The following is a 15,016-nucleotide window of genomic DNA, read 5'->3' on the forward strand; positions in this document are numbered from 1 at the left end:
AAACAAACAACAATCAAAATTCACATACTTTGGGCACAGTTTTTATTTGAATTCTGTGCACCATTGTCCAAAATACAGATAAATAATAGGGATAAAAAAACAAGAAATTTATTCCAAATGAATAAATTTCCAAATGAATAAGTTTGAAAAAAAAAAACATTAATTTAAAAAGAAAAGAAACAAACAACAAACACATTTTGTTATGGAAAGTTGGACTGTTTACCGTACAATATGTTGCATTCTTTTGGAATGAATTCATTCATTTACTGTGTCAACAAACAAGAGAAATCAGAAGTAATCAGTAGTCAAACAAATAAATTACAGAGAATACTGAAGAACTGACAAATACTTTAAAGGAATCCATATTTGTTACAATCGAAATAAGTGGGTGTCAATACAAAAGATTTGCCAAATTGTACTAAATTTTATTACGAAATTTTGAAATGAGATTTTCCAATACAGAGCAAATATAAAACCCAACTTTAAGTTGTTACTGTGAGTAAATGCATTGTTAATGAATCGAATACATGTTCTTATGTGCCCAGTCCACAGTTTAACTGTGAACAACATTAAAAAAAAAGGAATACAAGTCTTCATTGTTCCAGTAATTTCTCCAGCCATGTTATGAGTACTGATATATTTGTGTGTAGATGGATATAGGAATAAATGATGTAAACATAGAAGAAATGAGATAATTGGTAGTATGTTTTGACTTCTGTCTGCTCTTTGTGAGAGTCCACTTGTGTCTGTAATTATACATGTAATGCAAAAGGTTACCGAGTTCTGGCACCGCTCACTGCCTACATTGTGCCTGGAGGTAAAATTACCATCAAGTCTCACTTTATCACATTGGGTACAGTAAGTATCCAGAAAATGTGGAGTGGACATACTGAGCAGCATAAAGTCCTGCTGCCTGGTCCGACGGTAGCTGTATGTGCACGCTGTCTCCTTTTCGTAAAGGCAGCACCGCACTCCCTGATGCCTGATCCAGCATGCCCTTTTTGCACTCGTCGTAAGTGTACATTACTGGTTCATTGTTCTTCATCAGTGCCACCCAAACATTACCTGCTTTGCAGTGGACGTGGTACGCAAAGTAGTAGATCCCTGGTATGCTACAGGTGAAAATGCCACTTTGGGGATTGTAGTCCTGATTGCCGTTGTGCAGGAGTTTGTCAAAGATGACAGGAGAGCCCACGGGAGGGAATGGATTTGTAAGCTTAGCTGTGAATGCAGGCATCTCCAGACCAGCTCCACCAATTTCACCTCCGTTCTTTTTGTAACCTTGTTGGCCACCGTATGGGCCAGTCACAGGGAGGATGTATCCCAGGTCAGGAGAGGCTGCAGGTGGTCCTGGAGGGCCAGGAGGTCCGGGGGGTCCAGGTTGTCCTGGAAGTCCAGTAAGGCCACTGGCACCAGGGTTACCTTGAGGACCAATATGACCAGGGGGTCCTGGGTTCCCCTCACCAGGACTTCCAGGTTTACCCGGTGTCCCTGTTTCACCTTTTTGTCCTGGAGGGCCAGGAGGTCCAATTGGTCCCCCTGGTCCTGTCAGCCCTGGAATACCCTGTGGTCCCTGCTGGCCTTTGTCTCCAGGCTGCCCCACCTCTGCTCTTGGTCCAGGTAGTCCTGCAGCACCAGGGGCACCGGGTAAACCTCTAGCACCGGATTCCCCTTTTGGTCCAATGGGCCCTTGCAAACCTCTTGGTCCTGGTTGTCCATCCTCTCCTGACCTGCCAGGAATTCCTGCAAGACCTGAAGGTCCCATTTCACCCTTTATTCCAGGATTTCCTCTTGGCCCCATTGCACCATCTTCTCCCTTTTGTCCAGGAAAGCCAAGACTACCAGGAGGCCCTATCAGCCCTGGAGGGCCAGGCATTCCACTAGGACCAGTTGGACCAATGACCCCTGGAAGACCTTCATAACCTTTGTCACCTTTAGGGCCTGGTGGTCCAGGAAGACCTACATGGCCTTTGTGACCCTGAGGTCCTGGAAACCCAGGTTTAGCATACCCTGGCAAGCCTGGGCCACCTGGTAAACCAGGAAGGCCTGGTTCTCCTTTTGCGCCAGAAGGTCCTGGTTGCCCTCTTAAACCATCTTTTCCTGGGTTTCCAACTCCTGTAAAGCCTGGTAGTCCTGGTTGACCTGATTCACCTGGTGGCCCTGCCATTCCTGGTAGTCCAGGAGGACCAGGCTTTCCTGGTATTCCTGGTTGACCTGGAAGACCATTTAGACCAGGTTTGCCAATACCAGGGATGCCCACTTGTCCAGGTGGACCTGGTAGTCCGTTAGGTCCTTTTAATCCAGGAAATCCAGGTAGACCAAGTCCTTTGTCTCCCTTTGGGCCTTGAGGACCAGGATTCCCAGGTAGACCTTTGAGGCCTGGCTCCCCCAGAGGACCTGGCTGTCCTGGCAGCCCCTGACCTCCTGGTTTTGAAATCCCAGGTAGTCCTGATGGACCTGGAAGTCCTTGAGGACCAGGAAGTCCAGTTGGTCCTTCACCACCGTTTGGGCCAAAATCACCCTTTGGTCCTGGTAATCCAGGTGCTCCAGGTTTTCCTGGCAATCCAGGCATACCAGGTTTTCCAATTCCCGGGTAGCCCTGAGGACCAGAAGGTCCTGGCTTTCCTGGTAAACCTGGCAATCCTTGGCCAGGTAGCCCAGCAGGTCCTTGTGGTCCCGGAGGTCCTATTGGTCCTGGAGGACCCTGAATTCCTTCTCCACCAGGACCAGGTACAGGTGGACCTTTAGCTCCTCTTGGGAAAGTTAGTCCTGAAACATGAGGTGGACAGAGGTCATGTTAGTCCTTATCACACAGAGACTGTGAGTGACAACATGCAGGAATGTTTAACTGACGCCACCTTTGCCGTCTGTCAGTGGTCTCTCTTTGCTCATTTGCAGAGGCAGCTGGGGAAAGTTCTTCTCATACTGGGGCAGTAGTGGTCCCTCGTTGCTGTAAGGCTGGTGCGGCATCTCATTTCCCAAAAACTGCTGCTGTGGATACCCATCATTGTATTGTGGCAAAGGCTGCGGCTGCTGTTTGTGTCCATAATATGCCCCGCCCTGAACTAGGTGCAGTAAACACAACAGGAACACTGTGATGGGTAGATTGCATGAACGAAGGCGGACGGGAGCCATTTTCTGTGGTGGAAACAGATAGAAAAGTAAAAATCAGTGAAGTGACCCTTAAAACTGTAACCAGTCCTGCAGTCTGTGCGGTCCAGGTCTTATGAAAAAGAAACTAAACCCCCTTGCCTGTGTGGGAGCTCTCATCCTCTTGTTTACACATCTATTCAAACACAGTATGGAAGAGCCTCTCATGTCCTTGAAGTGAATTACACAGATATATATTATCATTAAAGAGGCCCCACAGGGGACGTGGTCAGTTTTAATCTGTAATCCTTTAAACATGTCAGTGCTAAAGAGATCGTCTCAGCGCTGCCAAGAGAAAATAAACACTGATGAATGTCTGTTTTTTCCTCGGCTGCAGTGTTTGTGTGTTCTGAATTGGAATCAAAGGGTTCAAAGATTTTGGAGGCTTTGAATAATTAAAGTAAGACTTGCTTACATTTTTGGGGGCAATTATTTAAAAAAGCAAGCTGGGTTCAGTCTACAGGGGAATATTTTTAGAATGCAGGAGGGCTAACACCGAAGTTACCCCCCCAGAACAGGGACCCTCTACCAGGTCCCTGCTCTGGGGGGGTAACTTCGGTGTTACCCGGTCCCTGCTCTGGACCCAGCCAGGCGTTGGCTGCAGTCCTGCAGGGCCCTGTGAAAATATATCCTCACCTGTCAGCTTCGATGGATGTCAGGTGGTGACCTTTTTTTTTACACAGACTCGGGGTTTGTAACACTCAGCTGCAATCCACACCTGGCAGACATACTGTAGTCGGGCTTCAGCATCAAATCCAGCCCTGTTTTCTGGGACATCACATGTACAATGTATGGATCCAGCACCATGGACAGAGACTGGATGCCCATATAAGGAAGGACTGAAATATTTCACTCTACATGTTTAAGATAATTGATACTTTAATCAGATGTATAAACTGATCAACGCACATTATCAAACGGCAGTAAAGGACAGTAAGATGTTAAATCGAGCAGATCAATATGTCTTATAGTTCTAATAAATGTTATGTCTGACGAAACAGAACGTTCAAATTAAAAGCAGGTCACATAAGTGTTGTAATGTCACATGCTGTTAAGACCGGACTGACTTATGTCTCTCCAAACCCCAGAGCTGGAGCAAATCGTCTGTTTAACATCTTTTTCAAATCTAGGATTAATCCTCAAGTATTGATCTTTTAAATTGAACATGATTTCACACATCAGGATGTTAACCCATCACCGCTGTAGTCTAAACCTCGCAGACTAAAAAAAATACATCTCTGGCGATGGAAGCGGGGCGACCTCCATAAAGCAGTAAATCAGCAAAACAAAGAGGACGGGCTGCTGCTTTGAAACACATGTTCCCACCGACCTTCAAGGATACGCCAATCTTCATGGCTTTAGGAGACAAAGCAAATAAAAACACATCCCGAGGAGCTGATTCTGTGCAGAAACACTCCACGCATGGATGTCCATGTCCTCTGAAACTGCTGTCTGCTGTCCCAGTAATAATTATTAGACAACATAAAGGTCTAATCATGTGATTATTTAACCAATCAATGTGAAGCAAATATGTTATTTACTGGAGTGGAGCTGCAGAGACTCCATATCATCAGTCATCTGCTGGTTTCCAGACAGTGTAATGGGAGAGCAATTGGGCCGTCTGGACCACAGACTGGAACTGTGATAAGTATTGAATTATAAGAACATTACACAGTCTGTACGCTGCCTTTGATACTTGATTCCTTCCTTTCCTTCGTGAGGGATATGTCGACACAATAAATACAAGACTCATGATGTCATGAGGGGCGGCGTTTTTGATCAGTGCGTTAGAACGAGGATGGTGATTTCTTGCGATCTTCATTTGTGTTGTATCTTGTGCGTGAATCCTGATTCGATGAAAACCCATCAGACACCTCCCCTGATGACAAACCCACGCAACAAAGAGACGTCCACTGGCTCCTCTGAGCCAACATTTACAACCACAGCCAGCTCCGCTTGGTGATGAGCCACAAGTCTTTTATCACCTCCAGCTTGGCTTTGAAATAATCTAATTTCCATTTCTGCTCCGTGATCCCCTCCTGACTGATTCCAGATGGGGGGACTCTGCTGCCTGATAAACAAACGCTGAGGAGCAGAGGCATGTCATTGCTTACAGACATGGGTGCCAGTCTTAATTGCTTGTGGTCAGGCCTGGCTTTTGTGTCTTAAACAGATTGCTTCTATTCCAATGAGAGCAGGAAGCTAGCAGCTCTGCAGGGTCATACAGGGATGTAACATGGAAAAGATTTCTGCATGTGATTGTTGTGTGTTGAAAAAGCTTCCACACACACACAAAGGAATGCTGACAATCAGCTGACAGCAGAGCAAGTGCCAAGACAACATCTGGGGAATGCACCTGTGTGTGTGTGCGCATTACCTGAGTGTGTTTGTGTGGAGACAAAAATGACTCTCTGAAGGGGAAAGATTGTTAATGAGGAGAAAATCATGTTCAGCAGGGCGACAAACTCCACCAACAATTCTTTTATCGGTGTGTTTTGTTTACTGGTATTTTCCACAGACTGGGTGGAGAGCGAAAAGAGCTTCCAAAGGCAAGAAAACACCCAATTATCCTGACAAAGGCTGCATATGCTGGCCGTGTTTTTGTCCGACCAGATTTATTTTTTGTGTAATTAATACTGGACATTGGCTCCATGCATCATGCCTTCCAGTTTCCATGTGCAGCCGTAATATTCCCATAAACCACAGGTCATATTTTCTAGCATACTCTGGACCTGATGCTGTTTTTCTTTTGGGCCCCTTTCTGTCTCCTCGCAGGTGATTTATCCAATCGTCAGTAACTTCCTGCTTATCTGGACGGGGAGGTTGTGATGAAAAATGAAGTAAAAATGTCTTCTCCACCCACTTCATCCTTCAGCATTCCTTCACACCTACTTGATCTCTTTGCAGAGCGAGGGCCGGAGTCGGCTTCGGTGGCGTCTGACTCGACACAGCCGAGACCAGAGGTTAACTGAGTGAAAAGAGTCATTTTAAGGTAGGGACACACTCTTAACTAAAGCTCCACATCACCATGTGACCATGAAGGGATGTCGCACCCTTGTGAATGACTCCCTGCTTCACTGACCTTTGACATGCAGACATGCACCTCCTCTCCTCCACTTCCTCACAGGCTGTCTGACCTCTTCACCCATCCCTGACTGATTTTCCCTCTCCTACAGTTCTATGAACCACAAGTCACCGAATGTCTGGCCACGATTTTCATCTCAGGCAAAGTTCGGACAGGGAGGAGAATTATTTTCCTATTAGCTTTTCAGTTCTGTCAAAACACAGTATCTGATGTCAGTGGACAGCAGTTAATAGCAACTCCGAAGTATGAAGGGCTTTACATACTTTAACAAAACATGTTGAGGTGAAAAACCTACTTTTGAATGTAAAAACACTGACTTCATTTTACATGATGTGTTCCACTATCTCACACAGCGGGAGGGAAACACGTCCAGGCTTTTCCCAGCTTTTAGTTTTTGTCTTAACTTCATGTGGTTTTGCTTCATTTTATTTTCCTGCACCCACCACCACCCCCCAAATTTGCCCTGGCTCTCAAATGGACACTCTGCTAGTGAATGAATATTTTCATAGGCAATAACAATGTTTGGCTAATAATCAGATGTGATCGCTTATATACTATGCTAAAACCACAGACTCCACTGGGGAATTCTGCAGCTCGCAGCTGCATAAATAGATTTTGTGTGCTGTGTAAATCTGAACAGAACAGCACACACTGTGCAAGTGGCCTCATGTTGTCTCGCGTCTGCTTCTGACCCACTGTAGGTCGTTCCTTTCTATTTTAGGCTTTTTCTGCTGATCTTACACCGTTTACAGAAAGTTAGTGACTCTCTGAAGTCTAATATCAACTTTTAATAAAAATGTGCGATTTAGGAAACATACTGGTTAAAATCTGGACAAGTTCTTATTGTTTGTTGATGCTAAAAAAGGCAGCCCTACGCCCCACTGTGGCCATGTGAATAAGTGCATGTAAAATCTCATCAGGATGGCTATTGTGGACAAAATGGCAGAAAAGGTTGTTGCAAAGTTTGTTACTGAAAAACTCACCAATTTATGTTTAATAACTGAATTTTGCTGGTAATATTTCTTGCATTAGTAATTAAATAACACAGGATTATGGCATCCTAACCTTAAAAGCCACAGGAGATTAGTGCTCATCCAATTGAACCGCACAGTGGCGCCATGATATGTTTAATTAGAAGTTTGTTTACTATGGAAAAAAAGAAAACTTTCATACATATGTATCAATTTATTGAGATCATAAAGCTGCACGGGGATCATTTATAGCTTGCTGCAACATGCGTACATCGGCTGCCCGGTGATGGAAATGTGATATGATGACGGTCACGGGAAGCTTAATGTGTTACACAGTCGTGCCATAAAATATGCCACTCAGGGAAAAAATACGATCCCTCCTTTCCCTACTGTCCAGATGGTTTTGCAGTGGAGTATTTACGAGGGATAATAAGAACTACAACTCCATCTACTTAAGGGTTTAGATAAGAGATACTTTGCAGTAAATCTGCAAAATGTAATGACACACAAACAGAGGCAGAGAGACATCATTAATACTGCAGCAGTCTGCACGGTAGCAGGAGAGGCTGCAGCTGTGGGATCAGGAGACACATTCCCTCCGAGCTACATAAACACTTCCTGTTCTTCCTGTAGGTGAGAACTGAGCCTGAGACAGAAACAAATGAATCAAATCACAGCCTTCAAAATAAGAGTTAGGTCAAAAACAAGCTTCTCTGCCATTTTCATAGCCAACAAACAGGAACTATGTGGACTTTAGCATCTTTATCATGAGAGAAAGAGAAAGCTGAAGGTTCAGCTCCCCTCTCAGATGTGGAGTGTTGTGTGTGTTAGCCGGGATGCTGCTGGTTATCACCCAGTGACCACCATGTTACAGTAATCAAAATCAAAATGAAAAACTCCACCACCAGCACTCCGGGCTTCTTTCCATCTCAATTAAGAGCTGAAAGTTAGAGCCAGCTGCACGTATCATGAGAAAATCAGAGTTTCCCCCACAGCTTCACACAGAACTGAACTTTCATGTTGTCTCAGTTAACGTTCATATTTCATTAAAACCTTATCACCTCATCAGGCCGGCCTGTGAAGCTCATTAGCTCCGTGCACGTGCTCGCTGGCACCAAAGCAGACCTGCTCTCGTGCAAGTCTCACAGCTTTCATTAATGCTGTGAAACAGAGATCATGAGGCGTTTCCTGGCAGGTGTGGACGTTCTCTGATCGATCACTTCTGCAGGATAATTAGGAAAAAACATTTCCCGAAGGATGTGCTGAAGCCCTGAATTTCCATCTCTGACTCATGCAGAGGCTGTTCCTCCTTATTGATGTGGGATATTTCATCTTTTTTTTTCCTCCTTACAAACGCTGCACATTTTTTAAAATGTCAAGACATTCTATTAAGTGGTGCTAAACTCTGTCAAGTCGTGCATTTATTTGAACAAGCTTCAGCCTGAGTTATTTTTCCCAGGTGTCTCTTTTGGATCTGCAAAACCGTCAGATGTTAGCGTCCGCGTTCCTTTGAGTCATTCTGTTGCATGCATCAATAAAAACCAAAAGATGGCAGCCGTGCCAACCACAACATCATCAAATCCTGCTGCATCTCTTACCTTTAGCGTGTGCTGCTGCAGGCTGGAAGTAGTTTTGAAGAGTCAGGGGCAGACGCTGAACAGCAGCCCTTAGTGAGGGTTTGGCTTTTATCTACAGGTGGGTGGAGCTGCACGAGCAAAGAGCATGTGAGGGAGGAAAAATCTGTGTGAGAGAGAAAAACCACTACTGGGACTGCATGTTTGCAGCATTAGAGGTTATTATGCAGAGAAACAAAGTGAAGGGAAACAATCAGCTGCACATCCATATATCACCAGGAGGAAGATTCTGCTTTGACTTGGAGCTCTTCGTGCATTCTTTGTATGCAACAAGATTTAAGGGCAGGGTCTTACTTTGGTTAGCCAGCGCTGGCTGAGGTCAGACCCTAGCTGAGAGGGGAGGTTTTTGTGGCAACCACAGTACACACACAGTAGTTGACAAAACAATCTCACCACAAGGGCCATTAAGAAGTTGTTCAAATTTCCATGTTTCTAAGGACTTTTGAAGCAACACGGAGGAAGCTATGGGCCTCTTTCAGCTAGAATTCCCTCTTGTTTGATGGTGTTGAAGTCTGCAGCCATGGCAACAACACCTGGGTACCTTAGCTGCAGGGTTTAGCTGCAGGGTTCATCTTCTGGAGACACTGTTGAGTTGTTAACCCATGCAAGGAACGTAAGAAAATTCAGATTTAAAGCTTCACTTCCCTCTGCGCTGCTTTAAAAAGGTGATGATATTATTCCGGTTTTGTCCAAATTCTTCACTGCGTCAAAGTAACAAGCAGAGGCAGAGGAGAGAACACGCACACTCTGAACAGCTGGTTCACATTTGAGGAATTATTCTTTGTGCTTTTGTTTGCATTGCTATTTTCGGTCTTTAATGTGCTCTCGTGCACTCCTCCTCGTGCTTCCTCACCATCAGCGCAAATGTTTGCTTGTTATAGTAGTTTGCATTGCCATGACTTCACCGTTCATCCAGAGAGAAGTAAACAGTCCTCTATCGATGCTTTTACTTCTTCACTTTTCATTGTTTTTTTTTCTTGCAGTCATCACTTTCAATCCATGTCCGGACTGCAGGAATCTGTTTTCCCATAGAGAACAAGAAGCACACAGCTTCGTGGAAACAGTGACCTCATACCTGTCTGCATGCAGAATTCTTGTTCGTGTAGTTATTAGTCCGCCACTTAGATCTCAAGGCCAGGTTGCCATGGCAACACGAGAAAGCTCAGACAGCCTCAGCCATGACTCTGGTTCCTCCCTGTTTCCTGTTCCTCAATCAGCTTCCCTTCATCCCAGGTTAGCAGAGTCATAACTAATGCTAACCAGTCATGCTAGCATCAAATCTGTCAAGTGGCTCCAAAGTGATTAATCATTTGTTGGTGGATGCACGTGGATTTGGCAAAAAACTGGAAACATGAGGGACAGAGGAGAGCCGGCCTCTGTGATATTCAAATAAATGTCTCTGCTTTTTGTTCTCTTTTAACATTTTGGCTCATGTGTGGTTGTAGTGACGTGTGATGTCATCACAGCTGCAGGAATCCTTCAGTGCAATGAGGCAGAACTGTGTGGGCAGTCACAACATACAGTGCATATGTAGATGTTGTGTGTCAGTCATCACTGTCTGCAGCAGTAATGCTCTGACGAGTGGCTCATGACCACCTCTGAATTCTTCTGTCTGGCTGTTAATCCGCTCGTCTCAGGGTCTTATTTGAGCTGCGGCTGCGACTCCAGTGTTCCTCTCCATCTTTGGCAGAGAGAGTGTGCGAACAGCGAGCAACTGGATACATCAGGGTTCTCATCCCCTCATTAAAGCCAGCAGGCTGTGTGAAAAGCACCAGAATCTGGCTCCGGTTTTTGGAGAAAATAGTTTTGCCCTCTTACTGCTTAATCTGTAGCTTAGAAGAAAAATTCAGTGTAGCATGCAGCTTATTAAAAGCACAATGCTGGTTTGAAGAATGCAGTTTATTCATTTCATCGTTGTGTGTTTTTCTTCAGTGAAATCAGGCCAATCACAGCGCTAACCAAAAAGCACGCCACTCCATGTGATATCACAGGAAAAGGATCGTTAGCCGCTGACCGCCTTCACCAACGTTTCCTACCGTCATTAAGTCTGTACAGAAACAGTGAGGTTGTGTGGGGCCACTGTGCGCTCGAAAGCCCCCCTTTTTTTTTTGTTACTGTGTCAACATGCGCAGACAGCAGCCGTCCTGTAGATCCTTTCCTGTTTGAATGTTTTTCTAAGTGTGATGCAATGGTCCAGCTTCAGCAGACCAGGGAGAATTAATGACTTTACACCCTTCTGCTGCCTGCTTGGATTAGCATTCATTCAGAGAAAATGATTCCTGGAGCCTAAAAAAAAAATCTGAATCTGTTCCACCTGCTTCAAAATCCATATTTAATCTGATGTTTTTGACAACTCCTGGGAGAAAACCTCTAATTATTATTATTGTTTTCTTTTTCTTTTAGCTTTAGCAGACTTTCCATGAAAACCCCTCTTGAGATAACCCAGCTGACATCACCAGAGCCAGCAGACATTAGACAAGTTTCCCCTGCACGTCGCCATCTCAATGGATCTATTGTATACAGGTCGGTAATGGTTACTTTAAACAGCATTATAGGACTTACAGTTATGAAAATGGCAAACATGATCCATAAGTGTTTAACTTTGCCTGCAGTCTGTCAGTCATCGACTCCACACACACACACACACACATACCTGAACAAAACAGCCTGCCAGCACTCTTTAGAAATAAATAGACTGGACTAGACAGTAATTAGGTTAAAAGTAGTGGAAAAAACATGTCGCGTATTCACTTGAGATGCTTTCAGACCCTGAGACATTTAAATTACATAATGGTGTGTTTTAATTGCAGATTACAGTAAAAAAAAGTCTGACTGTAAATCCACCAACGTTTTATTGAGCACTTTCCACAAACAGCATGTCAGCTATATTGTCGTCTGACTTGAGCGTCCTTCAACATGAAAGTAAATTTGCCCGTCATGTACGAGAGAGAGAGAGAGAACACCACAGCTTTAGGAGAGACTACCTATCAAATGTTTTATTTATTTGGCTGCAGGTCCGAGCCAAACGCTCTGGTTTGCACTTCATTCCTCTGCCTCTGCCCTTGGAACAGGGACCAGATATGTGTGGATTGGAAACCCCCGGAGTTTTAACGGTGGGAAGTAAATTAATAGGGCGGATCCAGAAAAAAAAAAGCTTGCTCAGAGTTTAAGAGGATGCTGAGTCACTGACTGTTCATCTGGGTCTGTGTCGGGCCAAGGTCTGGACCCACTTGGTTTAAATTGGAAGCTTAGTGCCAGTAAAAAGGATCCATACTGGTGTTGAACACAAACATAAAAGAGTGATACAATGAGTTTAACAAGTGAAATCACCCCTAACTCACTCTATAGGGCTCTGTGTAGTGTCGTCGCCACAATGTGTAGTGAGAATTTTTAGACCCTATATAGTGCCCTTGATGTATCCCACAATGCATTGTGAAAAGTAGTCTAGAACCTACGTTGATGTACCATCATGCATTGCACGGAAGGATAGCAGCAGAACAGGGACCAGCATTTAACTAACATGACATGTTAAGTTTGTTTTATTAGTTGTCGACGCATGATAAAATGTTTATTTAATGAATGATGCTGTAACAGCACAAATTAGACTCAGCTTGATTAGCTGACAGAGATTTGCACGTTTAATTTATGCGGCAGCAATGACGTATTTCACGGTGACAGAATATTGAAGATGTAGTCTGAAATCACTCACTCCCTCACTCCCTGCTCCCCACATGTGGAGTTCAGTGTACGGCACCATACAGTGAACTCACTGGGAAAACATTTTCAGACATTTTAAACACTATGTCTGTCATTTCCTGTCGCCGTTAATGATGTCATTGCTGTCGCAAATGCATGACCTTGCAATGCATGATGGTACATATGGCTAAATGTAGTGACCATCGGATGGACACTACTTTTCATGGGCCCTATATGAGGTCTCAATATTCAGCACTATAAGGCACCATATAGGGCCATATATAGAGATTAGGGAGTGATTTTCCTGATGATTTCACTATATGCTGGCCTACATTGAGCTCCTCATATAGGGAGTAGGGAGTGAGTGGGTGTCTGAACACAGCCAAGGACTGCTGTCCAGGGGACCAAGTAAATATTGGCTCTAAGTACCATGCATGTGTTAAACACTCTGTTGATCTTAATATGACTAAAAACAAAGCTGCCAGAGGAGGTATGTTTATTTTTAATGGCAGAAAATGCGTGCTCACTTTCTAATGCTCATATTATTATTTCCGTGTGACCTTCATGCGACTGGAGATGAATGTAGGAAATATTACAGCCTGAAAAAAAATGACACAGTGAGCCAGACTCTCATCTATTTTTCGTGAAACATGCCTGTCAGAGCTGTCCGGGCAAATTACAGGATCATTTTCACATAAATGATGGATTCCTTCTCTTCCACCTATTCACGCAGGAGCGGGTGAGAATTTACAGCCACCTCCTCCGGGGGGAAATTTGCAGCATACATTGCAGGCTTTGATCCACAGTGAGCAGCAAACCACAGGTATTTCAGCCCCATGTTGTGAAACAGTGAACGCAGGCTGGCTCTGTGTTTCAGGGAGCATGATGTTGAACAGGAATACTTTTTTTTCAGAAGGCTGAATTCCTTCCTGCCTGTGTGTCAGATGGAGCCACGAAAAAGACCTGTTTTATTTCTGCACGCTTGGCAGCAATATTTGCATTAATGTCTTTAGTGAACACCCCAGAACACAGACAGAGGCTGGATCCCACAGGATTAATAAAGTAAAACATGGAGGGTTTTTTTCTTTCAGTGGCCAGACAGTGCAAACAGTTCCCAGCAGTTCTCAGAGCAGCAGAGTAAACTCACCACTTTCTGAGACACTGACGCCTGTTTCCATTTGTAGAAATGTAGTTTAGAACCAGGAGTTTTCTTTTGTTTGTTGTTGTAATCTCTGCTCAGTGGCGCCCTCTGCTTGTGGAACAGAAGCACATCTTTTGCCATAGAGTGAACCTCCATCAGAGGCTTGATGATTGTGAAGCAGTGACCCCAGCTGTGAGGAACAAGTCCAAACAGAGACAGAACCATAACACTGCAGCCGGACCAGAAAAGGAAAGATGAAGGCTACTGTGGCTGTTTGCGTTAAGCCCTGTCTGGACAGATGTTTGTCCAGCTTCATGCGCCAGGTTTTTATTGGCTGAGGCCATTCGCATGCAGAGAGGATACACACAGACTGAGGAGGGAAGCGGCTGCCCAAGAGGCCACATTCTGGGATATACAGCTGTTTCGGTGCACTGCATGCGTACTGTGTCATAACCACTAAAAATAAAGCAGTGTGTGTCCAGTAACTGAACTTATTACTCAATTCAAATGATGTTCATGCACCTGAAATGTCCAGTGTCCACCCAATTCTGTGAAAATTGTGTGTGGTGTTTCCCACTACCACAGACTGAAGTGTTTGTATTATTATTGTGACCACTAGAGGGCGCACTTCGTTACCCAAAACACACACACACATTCATGTCATGGGAAACTGCAAATATTTTAAATAAAATCAATAATAATAATAATTATAATAAAACTATGTTGTTTTTTAAATGTAAAGGACCTTGGTGGCATTGTATGTTCTCACATTATTTTTATTTTAGGAAGGGAAAAACTACATCAGAACAGAACATTTTTTATTTAAATAATATAAGCAATACATATTGGCATATTGATTCTTTAAAAAAATGCTTTTAAAACAGCTGAACTGTGGTAAAAACAATCAAACCGCAGTTTCATGTGAATCCCAATGCCGTCAAGTCCGGGATTTGTGCGTCATCTGTGATGTCATCCTTGGGTGTGGCTTAGGAGGTGGGTGGAGAAGGGTGAAGAGCAAGAGGTGGAGGAGGAGGAGAAAATAGTAATGTGTTGTAATGTGGGTGTTTCCCACCTCCACAGACTGCAGTTTTTAATTGTGACCACTAAAAGGCGCGCTTCTCCCACACACACATTGTCCTTCAAAATAAGTTAGAATATAATAATAAGAACTATTTATTTAACCACTATTAAAAAGATATTTATTTGTTTATTTATTTATGATGACGTTTTAGTCAAACATACTGTAACTGACTGCTCTTTCTCCAGGCTGCCGCAGGGTGTCGCTGTTGAGCCGTCCACGTTGCACTTTCTCTCCGCCTGACACAGTGCCGGGGCGCTG

The 15,016-nt window shown here is 44.1% G+C and overlaps 1 protein-coding gene across 1 annotated transcript; it reads right to left on the minus strand.

Moving 5' to 3' along the window:
- Positions 1–217: 217 nt before the first annotated feature.
- LOC114432331 (collagen alpha-1(VIII) chain-like) lies at positions 218–8,882 on the minus strand. Its single transcript, XM_028400276.1, has 3 exons — positions 8,805–8,882; positions 2,859–3,138; positions 218–2,769 (listed from the first exon to the last, which is right to left on the minus strand). The coding sequence occupies exons 2-3, from the start codon at positions 3,133–3,135 to the stop codon at positions 845–847; spliced, it is 2,202 nt and encodes a 733-aa protein (XP_028256077.1). The 5' UTR covers positions 3,136–3,138; positions 8,805–8,882; the 3' UTR covers positions 218–844.
- Between the last annotated feature and the right edge of the window lie 6,134 nt (positions 8,883–15,016).

This window comes from Parambassis ranga, chromosome 2 (assembly GCF_900634625.1).
Source record: "Parambassis ranga chromosome 2, fParRan2.1, whole genome shotgun sequence".
Classification (NCBI taxonomy): Eukaryota; Metazoa; Chordata; class Actinopteri; family Ambassidae; genus Parambassis; species Parambassis ranga.

Excerpts from the sequence above, each read along its gene's own strand:
- LOC114432331 (XM_028400276.1), bottom strand. The coding sequence starts at position 3,135 with ATGGCTCCCGTCCGCCTTCGTTCATGCAATCTACCCATCACAGTGTTC. Across the intron at positions 2,770-2,858 it reads ACCACTGACAGACGGCAAAG|GACTAACTTTCCCAAGAGGA; the intron begins GTGGCGTCAGTT and ends CTCATGTTTCAG.